The sequence below is a fragment of the Clupea harengus genome, chromosome 5 (assembly GCF_900700415.2).
Source record: "Clupea harengus chromosome 5, Ch_v2.0.2, whole genome shotgun sequence".
NCBI classification, from domain to species: domain Eukaryota; kingdom Metazoa; phylum Chordata; class Actinopteri; order Clupeiformes; family Clupeidae; genus Clupea; species Clupea harengus.
The window spans coordinates 14,379,205-14,391,704 of record NC_045156.1 but is presented as its reverse complement, the minus strand read 5'-3'; the positions used below and the strand labels follow the sequence as shown (position 1 = coordinate 14,391,704).

The 12,500-nt window shown below is 45.4% G+C and overlaps 1 protein-coding gene across 1 annotated transcript; it reads left to right on the top strand.

Annotated features, from left to right (window-relative positions):
* The first annotated feature begins 7,387 nt into the window (after nucleotides 1-7,387).
* lhfpl5a (LHFPL tetraspan subfamily member 5a) lies at nucleotides 7,388-11,391 on the top strand. The gene is made up of 3 exons (XM_012825124.3): nucleotides 7,388-8,760; nucleotides 9,680-9,922; nucleotides 10,720-11,391. The coding sequence occupies exons 1-3, from the start codon at nucleotides 8,358-8,360 to the stop codon at nucleotides 10,740-10,742; spliced, it is 669 nt and encodes a 222-aa protein (XP_012680578.1). The 5' UTR covers nucleotides 7,388-8,357; the 3' UTR covers nucleotides 10,743-11,391.
* The last annotated feature ends 1,109 nt before the right edge of the window (nucleotides 11,392-12,500 follow it).

Sequence of the window (12,500 nt, the reverse complement as noted above, 5' to 3'; positions counted from 1 at the left end):
GCAAGATCCGGGCCAACTCTGGGTCGAGTATGTTCTACAGATGGATGTTTTCTGGGTGGTGTGTGTGTGTGTGTGTGTGTGTGTGTGTGTGTGTTCTGGGTGGTGTGTGTGTGTGTGTGTGTGTGTGTGTGTGTTCTGGGTGGTGTGTTCCCTGATCCTTGAGCTCAGTGTCATTTAAGCTGCATAGTGCTGGAGATGCAGAGACAGAGACAGAGACAGGCCCCATACATAAAGGGCACAACATCAACCAGCTGGGTGAACATACTGTGAATGGAGCAGAGATTGAACAACCATTCATTTTATATGCAACTTAGCATGCTACATACAAGCATGCCAAGGAAACAAGCCACAAGGTAACAATAAAACATTAAGTCATTAAACATTAAATAAATAAAACATTAAGTCAATCAATTAGTGTTGAAGGAACTGACTCATTGAAAAAGACGGGATGAAAAACAAGAACTTCTATCTCCTCTGCAGAAGAGTTGTGTGCTGTGCCAGGCTGAGACAAGAGAGACGGTGTTTATCTCCAATCACCGTGGAGACGGCTCTCATGCATCCTGCACCCAGTTTCTATGGAAACCCAAAGAAGGGGTGAGGAAGAGAGCAACAACAACAAAAAAATGCCTCTCGGTGTGAGACAACCTTCAGAGAGGGCGGCGGCAGCCGAGGCCTCGCTTAGAAACATTCCACCTGAGGGGAACGGCATCATGGGACGGCGCTGGCCGCCGCCTGCAGACCAGCACCACTTCAAAAGCGCCTCTGTTTTGTGTACAAAAACAACAAACAACAGAACTTTTTTTGTGTGTGCTAAGAGGACGCCATATCAAAGAGGGTACAGAGAAGCCACAGGAGGTCAGGTCATTAAAATCGATCGACTTTTAAAATCCATACGCATCACATACTGTTCCCTATGCCCGGTGCAAATCTCATTACTGCAGGGACTCATGGACACATTACTGCAGGGACACATTACTGCATGGACACATTACTGCATGGACACATGGACACATTACTGCAGGGCAGTGTTGTGCATGAACGCGTTCAAAAGAACGCGTTCATTGAACACGTTCATTTTTATGAGAACGATGAACTGAACGCAACTTCATGACAAATAATGAATTTGAACGGTGAACACGTTCATATTATCTGAGGTCCAGCGCCACTGAGGTCTAGCTAAAACATTACGGAATGTTTTCCTTCTACTGAGGAAAGACGCTGTCTAAATCGAATGCTTGTACCATGTCGTTGCTCAGTACCTGTTAAAAAGGCCATAGTAATTATTTGTTAAATTGCCCAGACAGACCATGTTTCGGTAAATGACCATATTTGGTAATTGCGTTGGTCATGTGACTCCACTTCTCACGGTGCAATGTTTTGATATCGCTTCACAGCATATTTAGATGGAGTAGCAGTTAACTTCGGGCATATTTTCACATAATTGAACGTTGCACTTTGTTGAAGTGTGTGCGTCCATGTATACGTGAGTTTGACTTTGTAGCCTACCTTGTCATTATGTGTTTGTTATAGTTTAGCTTTCTCATAATTGTTACGAGCACTGTCACTTAATTGATCTAGCATGATGCACTGTTCGTGAACTCGCTTAGCATAAGCTGCTAATGGAGTGTTACAGGGTTTACCTATGCTAACTTTTCAGCGGTCTTTCGTTTAGTGTACATGCCCTTGTTGATCTGAGATTAAGCCAGTAGCATGTCATTGCTGAAGAGGTTAAATTATTAGCTTTAGTTCCCTGTATAATTCATTATTTAAATGTTACTACAGGGCTGTGTATTAATGTATATTTTCTGTTTGTACTTTACTTTCACACACACACAAACACACACACACACACACACTCACACTCACACACACATACAAACATACACTCACCTACAATTTATCCCATTCATTGTTGTTAATGCAATACAAAGAGTGAAGAATCAAACTGAATATTCAAGTCTCCATTCTTTTCCATTCTAATCGGATGACCCTCAGTGATTACACATTTCCCGAACCCCCTCTATAACAGTAGCCTACCCGTATAATTTCTGCGATACCTAAACCAACTAACTCGACTTCGCCCTACATTATCCATGAATCATCGCACACACATGTATACCAAACAAGCAACATATTCCTAGGCAACAGCTCTCTGTCTCAATATGAAAATGGCAAGTGAAAGCGAAAACAGAGACGCAGACTGAGCGAGTACATCCGATCCACCTTATTATTATGTGCGGGATTTTTACACTGTCTGATAAAGTTTCCGACAGTAAAAATCTCACCTTTCTGTGCAAATTATGTCCTCCTGAAAAATGTGCAATAATTGAAAAAAAAAATGAACTGAACTATGAACTAGTTCAGAATTCAAATGGTGAACTATGAACGTGAACGATTCATGTTTACTTGTATGAACTGAACTTTGAACTAGTTCATGAGAGGTGTGAACGTGCACAACACTGCTGCAGGGACACATTACTGCAGGGACACATTACTGCATGGACACATTACTGCATGGACACATGGACACATTACTGCAGGGACACATGGACACATTACTGCAGGGACACATTACTGCAGGGACACATTACTGCATGGACACATGGACACATTACTGCATGGACACATTACTGCAGGGACACATTACTGCAGGGACACATTACTGCATGGACACATGGACACATTACTGCATGGACACATTACTGCATGGACACATGGACACATTACTGCATGGACACATTACTGCAGGGACACATTACTGCATGGACACATGGACACATGGACACATTACTGCATGGACACATTACTGCATGGACACATTACTGCATGGACACATTACTGCATGGACACATTACTGCATGGACACATTACTGCATGGACACATTACTGCATGGACACATGGACACATTACTGCATGGACACATTACTGCAGGGACACATTACTGCATGGACACATGGACACATGGACACATTACTGCATGGACACATTACTGCATGGACACATTACTGCATGGACACATTACTGCATGGACACATTACTGCATGGACACATTACTGCATGGACACATTACTGCATGGACACATGGACACATTACTGCATGGACACATTACTGCATGGACACATTACTGCAGGGACACATTACTGCATGGACACATTACTGCAGGGACACATTACTGCATGGACACATTACTGCAGGGACACATGGACACATTACTGCAGGGACACATGGACACATTACTGCAGGGACACATTACTGCAGGGAGATTTGTGCTGGGGTAAATGGGGAGGTGGGGGGAATGAGGAGGTGGGGGGGTGAATGGGGAGGTGGGGTGAATGAGGAGGTGGGGGGTGAATGAGGAGGTGGGGTGAATGGGGAGGTGGGGTGAATGAGGAGGTGGGGGGTGAATGGGAGGTGGGGTGAATGAGGAGGTGGGGGGTGAATGAGGAGGTGAATGAGGAGGTGGGGTGAATGAGGAGGTGGGGGGGTGAATGGGGGGTGGGGTGAATGGGGAGGTGGGGGGTGAATGGGGAGGTGGGGTGAATGAGGAGGTGGGGTGAATGAGGAGGTGGGGGGGTGAATGGGGAGGTGGGGTGAATGAGGAGGTGGGGGGTGAATGGGGAGGTGAATGGGGAGGTGGGGGGGTGAATGGGGAGGTGGGGTGAATGAGGAGGTGGGGGGGTGAATGAGGAGGTGGGGGGGTGAATGAGGAGGTGAATGAGGAGGTGGGGTGAATGAGGAGGTGGGGGGGTGAATGGGGAGGTGGGGGGGTGGGGTGAATGGGGAGGTGGGGGGGTGAATGGGGAGGTGGGGTGAATGGGGAGGTGGGGTAAATGAGGAGGTGGGGGGGTGAATGGGGAGGTGGGGTGAATGAGGAGGTGAGGAGGTGGGATGAATGAGGAGGTGGGGGGGTGAATGAGGAGGTGAATGGGGAGGTGGGGTGAATGAGGAGGTGGGGGGTGAATGGAGAGGTGGGGTGAATGAGGAGGTGGGGTGAATGAGGAGGTGGGTATCAAGGGCATTAGCCTCCTCTCTACACACACATACACCACTTTGTGCATGAACACAGGATTGCTGGTTTATTTTAACCAGATTATATGCCTTGCTCTGGTCTTTGTGTTTTATTGTTTGTCCGAGTGTGTGTGTGTGTGTGTGTGTGTGTGTGAATATTTGCACCCTTTAAACTACCGCTTACAGCTTAATGAGTTTATAGCTTAACGAGCCTGACTCAATTAATAGGAGATTAACATAACTCTGTGATGAATGAGTTGCATACAACAACAAAGAGAGGGAGAATGGTGAGCCACGTGCCACACATGAAGTTATGGCTGCTGAAGAAGAGAGTGGTGAGCCACGTGCCTCACATGAAGTTATGGCTGCTGAAGAAGAGAGTGGCTGGGAGGGTGAAGACACATGAAGTTATGGCTGCTGAAGAAGAGAGTGGCTGGGAGGGTGAAGAAGTCAACTCCGACTGAACTCCCCAAGTAAAGTGTCTCTATTGTTCAGACTCCGCTGAACGCCAGTGCATGTGTCAGTATCCTGGTTGGTAAACAAATTAATCTTTTTTTACTCAGGAGTTGTTTACTGGACAGTGACCATGCAAATGTGTCTATTATGTCACCATCATTCACACACACTCAAACACACACACTCTACCCGTCTCTCTCACTCACCGTGATACACACACACACACAACCAGTCTTTATATCTCACCGTGATACACACACACACACACAACCAGTCTTTATATCTCACCGTGATACACACACACACACTCTACCAGTCTCTCTCACTCACCGTGATACACACACACACACTCTACCAGTCTCTCTCACTCACCGTGATACACACACACACACTCTACCAGTCTATATATCTCACCGTGACACACACACACACACTCTACCAGTCTTTATACCTCACCTTTATACACACACACACACACTCTACCAGCACACACACACTCTACCAGTCTTTATATCTCACCGTGATACACACACACACACTCTACCAGCACACACACACTCTACCAGTCTTTATATCTCACCGTGATACACACACACACACTCTACCAGTCTTTATATCTCACCGTGATACACACACACTCTTCCAGTCTTTATATCTCACGTGATACACACACACACACTCTACCCGTCTCTCTCACTCACCGTGATACACACACACACACTCTACCCGTCTCCAGTGGGGTTATGGTTTGGCCATTCTGTTACAAATGTGTACTTTTAGCTTATTTAAAAGATTTTCTCCAAGGGAGGGGGGCCTTGAATAACCTTGTCTCCGGGGCAACAAGCAAGACACACACCGCGGGCCTGCCAAGGTCCAGTTGAACTGCAACACTAGTAACACTTGCATCCCCTGTGAGTATGGCTGTGCTGCGGTGGCGAATGGGATCAGATCGTATGGTGAGCGCATTGGATGTGGGTTACAATAGGATACTGTGAATCCAGTGGAAGACAGGAATAATCCCAGAAATCTTTGAAAGCTGTGGAAGTCTACTGGGACAGGAACTGTCTGGGAGAGTCACAGAGAGCGAGGGGGGTGGGACAGAGGAAGCTAGATGAAATGTGAGAGGGGGTGAAAAGGTGAACGAAAATAAAACACTGGAAAGAGAGATATTGTGTGTGTGTGTGTGTGTGTGTGTGTGTGTGTGTGTGTGTGTGTGTGTGTGCATGCGTGTGTGCGTGCGGGCGTGTGTGTGTGTGTGTGTGGTGCGTAAGAGAGAGAGAGATGGAATGAAAAAGAACAGGATGGTGAGAGGAAAAGGGTGGCAGGGGTGGGATCCCTGGCCACATGAGTACTGTAAACATTAGATCTCCATATGGGGATATGTGAAATTGGAAACATTAGAACTTCATGAAGGGATATGTGAAATTGGAAAGTTTAACCTCTGAAGCTTTCCCCCGACTTCCTCTGAAAAAATTCTTCATTATTAGCCTACGTCAGGCCGCCGCAGGGCTGACATCTACAATAACAGCCTCAGGGAACGGTAATAACCTTTAATTAACAAGTGGCGGTTAAGCTTTTGTTCCTCCCATTCACTTGGGAGTTATTTAATACCTGCATTGCTAAAGTTAGCCTACCATGTTATCTGCTAGTTTGAATTAAATTCAATTGCCAGCGAAAAGGGCAGCTTCCACTAGGGGAGACCGCTTATTTAGGAGTCATTCTCGTGTTGTTAGGCTATATGTTTATTTGATTAGCTTAGAGCACAGTAGACTACTTTTTGTAAATGTTTCTTCTCTGATCTAAATACGCCTGTGTGTTTCGTGGCGGTCAGTTACCATGTTATTATTCGTCATCGTCAGACAAGAGACGACATCACGCTGTCATTCTCATTCAGATATTCATAAATGACATTTAGCGCCGTTCATTCGGAAAGCTATCAACACTGGCAGATGGTCACTTCCGTCAGTCTCGCGGCTGTTGCGGACCCGGACGGTTGAAGCGCAGATGACAGCTATTGATCCCACACCACCCAGGGGAGGGACCGTTATTGTTCTGCGGTCTGTTGTTAATCCATCCTTTCTCGCATCATGAAATATGGAGAGATGATTGGTCCAGACAGATGATGGTGTTGGATACACACCCCCGTCGATGACGTAATTCCAAGACATGTGGCAGTCAATGCGGACGCGGCATTAGGCTCTGCATATTCCGATCGCTTTCGCCAGCGTTCAAAAATAGCTAGCTATCCTCACTGGACTCACGAGAAATTTGCATTAGAGTTTCCATATGAAAAGATTGTATTCAAATGTATGAAGAGTGAAAGAGAACTCTGGAGCTTCTGTAGGGAATGGTCACTTCAATCAAAAGGCAAAACTCCAAACAAATGCATGGCTTTGTCATTCTAAACACCTCTTATCCCGAGCTAGTTGGTTCTCAAAAGGTCGCCACATCAATCAGCTCAGTCTTAAGCCGCCTGTCATAGGATACTGTATCTAGTGGTAGACATAATTGAAGATGTCCTAGATCATAATGAAACACCTCAGAATGAACTACTTTTAGAAGGACCCCATACCCCACATAGGCCTTTATACATCCACAGCGACGTTGAAGTAGATTACATCCATTTATTCGAATATGAGAAACTGGACACAGATTAGGTGGACCGTGGCGCCCCCTAGTGGTATTTTCTGCCCCAGTGTCTTGTGTTCCGTCGCAACTCTTACTTATATGTTTTGGAAGCGCTGCAAGCAGTAACGTGCTATTCAATTATAAGTAATAAGACTGAGGAGAATACATGAAATAGATCATGATAATTACAGATGTGATGTTTCTATATGCACACGCCTGCTACAATCACACCATATAACATTCATGGTTGTGGGCTATCTGTGACCACTGGTCTGGCCATCTTTACTAACAAACTGGCGACCAAAAGGGTTCTCTTCCTCTATAAAACACAAAAACGACTTTTGTTAAAGTATCCTATATATATATATAAAAGTCGTTTTTATATATATACAAAAAAATAGTTCGTGGAACACAAGGAGAGAACTGTTAATGTGAGTATTGTCTATAGCTCCACTAGATGGCGTAGGTACCCCAAACTGAAGTTGGGTCGGAACATCCTAAAAGAGAGAGAGAGTGAGAGAGTGGGGAAAAGAGAGAGAGAGGGGGGGGGGGCTATTTTCATCAATTTCCTCTAATGTTAACACATTACGCAAGGAGAATGAGCGTAGATGTAAGACTTCGTGAACTGTCTTTGCTCATTTCCTTGGTTGCCCGGTGTCTGTCGGTTACAGAAGGGTGAAAGCGAAGGTGATCTCGGACATTCTATCTCTCATCATCAATTAATCACAACCTGACGTCGGGTGTTTTAATCAAGGGGGAGCTCCGATGCAACAGGTGTTTTCCCCGCGCAGCCTTCGTATCGTTTTATTTTGAGAAGCCTGGCCAGCAGCCGAAACATTTCTGAAGTGGTCCGGGTGGACCGGTCTGGTACACCGGAGGTCTTATCCCTGGATCTTTTAGCGGGGGAGGGGGGAGATCGTGATGACATATGTCATCTTCGGAGCTGTCCGTGGTCCTGAAGTTAAAGCGCACTTGAGCCACGAGAACTTTGCAGAACGCCAGAAGAAACCCTTACAGTGCCGGTCAGCCGAACTAAGTTAATTTATTGTAAGAAAGTAGTCCTGGACAGAGAGGTATAGCAGGAGGAAAGAAATTCGTTGATGTAACACTTCAGTTAAAACGTTACTGAATAGGATGACGCGCCAAATTCGTATATAGGCAAGACTGTCTCTCTGTATTTTTCATTTGGTAATATAGAGTAATAAGCCCATTTCTTATCAGTTTTTACAGAGTGAAAATTGTAACCCGGATTATTTGGAAAATATGATACCCGCCCAGGAAGCTGTAAGAATCTACCACACCAACTATGTGAGAAACGCGAGGGCGATCGGGGTCCTGTGGCAAGTTCTTACCACCGTGTTCGCTATCATTGACATGGTGATCTTCATCCAGCCGTACTGGATCGGCGACAGCGTCAACACGCCACAGGCGGGCTACTTCGGCCTGTTCCACTACTGCGTCGGGAACGCGCTCACTGGCGAGCTGGTGTGCAAGGGTAGCGCGCTGGATTTTGGCTCCATCCCCTCAGGCGCGTTCAAGACGGCCATGTTCTTCGTGGGCATCTCTATGCTCTTGGTGGTCGGCTGCATCGTCTGCTTCAGCCTGTTCTTCTTCTTCAACTCCGGCAGCGTCTACAAGATCTGCGCCTGGATGCAGTTCGCGTCCTGTGAGTTCTCTGGTTTGTGTTTGTGTGCGTTCTTTGGGGAAACCCAGTTAGAGAGAGTTTTCAAAAGGATTCCAGTGAAACTCAGGGCGGAAAGTCGTATGTAGGCTATGCATTGTGTTAGGAGCATGAATGACACATGTGAACTGACATTCATTTAAATAGTTACACATCAAGCCATCATTATTGTGAAGATGCGCTTGTTGCATATAGAGATTATCTTGTGGGAAACAAAATTGGTAATGTTAAGTGACTTGGATACATATAAGGTTTCCCTTTCTCATCTCAGTTTTGTCTCAGAATGAGTGACATACTATGAGCACTGATCTCTTCCATTCTCTTTGAGCCGGCCCTTAGCCTAGTGCTGCACCTGAGTTCTGCATCAAGTCTTATAAATTACTTACTGGAACTTGGAACGCATTCCACAGAGCGCGGTAGATTCCTACTTTCACTCACTGTAGCCCTGATCTCAGGTGACTAGTGAGAGTGTATCCCAGAACTCGGTAACTCGACACCTGGCGCTCCGCTCGGCATCTGCACCGGTGAAAGCGAAGACATGTCGCATTGCAAAAGGCAAAAGGTGTCTGAGGTTGCCAGGCAACGACTTTCTTATTTTCTCTTTAATTTGTCGGTGTTACCCGTTTAGTTTATTTTCACCTTGGAAGTGATCACCCCGCTCACAGCCACTTAGGTAGGCTATTCAGGAATGGTGGTTTACAGATAAACTGATATGAAGACCAATATTGGTCCGATAAATCTGTAAGCACTAATTAACAATTGCATGCATGTTTCCGGTTATGTTACCAGGAAACGCGCACATACGAGATCATGTATTAGTGCTGCCCTCTCCCTACGCGCAGGTGGCTGTATGACGGCACATATGATATCATGTATAAGTGCTGCCCTCTCCCTATATGCGCAGGTGGCTGTATGACGATCGGCTGTCTGATCTATCCCGATGGCTGGGACTCGCCCGAGGTGAAGCGCATGTGTGGGCAGAGGACAGATAAATATACTCTGGGTAACTGCACGGTGCGCTGGGCCTACATCTTGGCCATCATCAGCATCCTCGACTCGCTCATCCTCTCCTTCCTGGCCTTCGTGCTGGGCAACCGACAGGACACCCTCCTCCCTGAGGACTTCGATGTGGGAGGACATGAAAAAGGTGAGACAGCCAAGGACAGGTTTTCTGAGGTTCAGTGGATTGTTAGTTAGTTATCAGTTGAAATCAGTTAGTTTAACTACCATCTGCATTGTGAGTAGGCCTATAGGTGCAGCTGCCATTTTTGGTAAAGATAACAAGCAAGCAGTGGTCAAGTTTCGACTCTAAGATGGCTATCGCATCTTTAACCCGTTGATTCTTCCAAAAAGTTAGTGACTGCGTCACTGAATATGGAGTATGCACAGCAAGGAGAGCGCGCTGATACATAATTAATAACAAAACTTTGAAAAGACCGTCAGAGATGGGGTGAGAAAGTTGTCCTTGTTTTGTATTTATTTGAGAGTACGTACGTGCGTCTGGGTGCCGTCCATAAGCACGTCATTAGTGGCGCGTCAACTGCATTATGAGGGGATGAGGCGCGCTTCGAAGGAGCAGCGCTAGTAAAAAATACATTAAAAGCGACCAATACGCCAGTGAAGAGAATCCATCCGAGAGCGTTGGGAATGTGTCTTAGATATGTAGAAGACAGCGAGTGGGAAAAGACTAGGCTGTGCTGCCTGTTTCCAATCACAATGCATACATACATATGAAAGATATGTATGAATATGAAATTATGAAATCAATTGAAACGTGAGAAGCCAAAGTGACACAGGCCTTCAAACGCCCCTTTGTCATTGAATATAATAAACTATACGTCCCTTTGAAATGTAGGCTACTGAACAGTACAAACGAATCTTGGCATGGATACGGATGTCTTAGTTGAGCCTCCACCAACCTATGATTTTTCTTCTGTGTTACAGAAAAAGAGAAAGAAAAAGAGTGAGGATGCTCTCTCCCAGCACACTCAACCCTGTGCTGAGCCTTCAGAACGGATGCCTGGGTTCTAAGTGGATCGCGTCCTTAACATCTCACATGCTGCCAGTGGTACAGACATCAACCGTGAGACAACTGTCTGGAGATTTCGAAAAGGGTGCAGAGAGGAATTTACAAACAAAACAAGGCTGATTGTCAGTCAGTTCTTTTATTGCCACAAGCGGCACACTGCAACACACACGTGCATTTTATGGAGGCGACACAGGACACACACACACAAACACACGCACGAATTTGAGGGGCACGACGATTTCTGTGTGTAGTGAGCTTACAAGAGTAGCCCGACATTGTTTCTGGCTATTCTGTGAAACCCAACAGAGCGGAGGTGTATGCAACGTGTGTATTTATAACGACGCTTAGCACCCTGTAGTGTTTCGTAACTTTGTTGAAACGCAATCTTTTGTAATTCAAGTTTTTATTTAGGCGTTGGTGTTGTGACAGTACCACATTATACATTGTACATTGTGAGACATTTCTTATTATGCACATTACATGTAACATCGGTAGCATAGCAAAACAAAAATGAAATAAAAATAGAGTACAAATAAAACCATTTGTGTAAAGGACATGTTGATAGTTACATAACCAGGAATAATATCAATCTGTATAACAATTTTTGATGTTGGGTATACTCAGAGGAAGGTGTTCAAGCTGCATACTCGTCAGGAAGTGTAGTGTGAGCCCAGAACGAGATCCAAATTGGTGCTCTGTTCTTATTTCTATTGTCCACCCTGTTGAGCATAAATTCGTATGAAGCTGTTTTTATCATAATGTTTACCCACTCTTTCATTTCAGGAGGTTTGGGTGTTTTCCACAATTTCAGTATAGTCCTGGCAGCCGTTATAATCCCTGCCATGATTACAGAAAATGCTGCGCTTGATATGTTATGTATTTGACTTCTGTCCCCTAATAGGCATAATCTGGGCGATAGAGGTATGTCACTCCCCAGCCAGTTACTCAAATTGTCCACCACTATTTTCCAGAATGGTTGAATAACAGGGCACTCCCAGATGCAGTGTAGCAGAGTACCTATGTCTTTCTGACATTTCCAGCACAAATTATTGTTTATTATACCTGCTCTGTTAAGTCTTTGTGGTGTCCAATAATACACATATTACATACAATTAGGCACATATTACCTGCTTTCCTCTTTATCTCCTTAGATCAGTTCATACTATTTTATTTTAAAATAAACTGCATTTCCTTTAATGCATGTTGTCAATGTGTCATAGGAGGCATTTGTAAATCGAGTGTAAACAAATAAAACAGCCTTTCCCGGCACTGTTCATGATACTTCTTCAAAACGTAACACGCTCTGACCACAGGGGTTTCTGAGGCAACACACACACTGATAAGTTATAAGCTGTGTTGGTCCCAGTTGTGTGTTTGATAAGTGATCAGCTGTGACGGTCCCAGTTGTGTGTTTGGTGAGTAACATACTGCGCTGCACACAGACTGGCATACATTACGCAGAGAATGTGGCAACCGTGACGGGCCCCTTGAACAGACCTAGTCCGGTCCTCTCTAGTGTAAATCCCAAAATACCGCCTGGCACGTTTTAGGGTCCCTATCCACCGCTAGCCCCCCAGAACTGTTCAACACACACAAAAGCACACCTCAGCAGGCCATCAGAATCCCTTTATATCTGTAGTTAGAGTTAGGGCACTTTGCAAACGTCTTTGACCTTCCTGGGTCCATCACTCAGGTC

Excerpts from the sequence above, each read along its gene's own strand:
- lhfpl5a (XM_012825124.3), top strand. The coding sequence starts at position 8,358 with ATGATACCCGCCCAGGAAGCTGTAAGAATCTACCACACCAACTATGTG. Across the intron at positions 8,761-9,679 it reads CTGGATGCAGTTCGCGTCCT|GTGGCTGTATGACGATCGGC; the intron begins GTGAGTTCTCTG and ends CTATATGCGCAG. Across the intron at positions 9,923-10,719 it reads TGTGGGAGGACATGAAAAAG|AAAAAGAGAAAGAAAAAGAG; the intron begins GTGAGACAGCCA and ends TCTGTGTTACAG.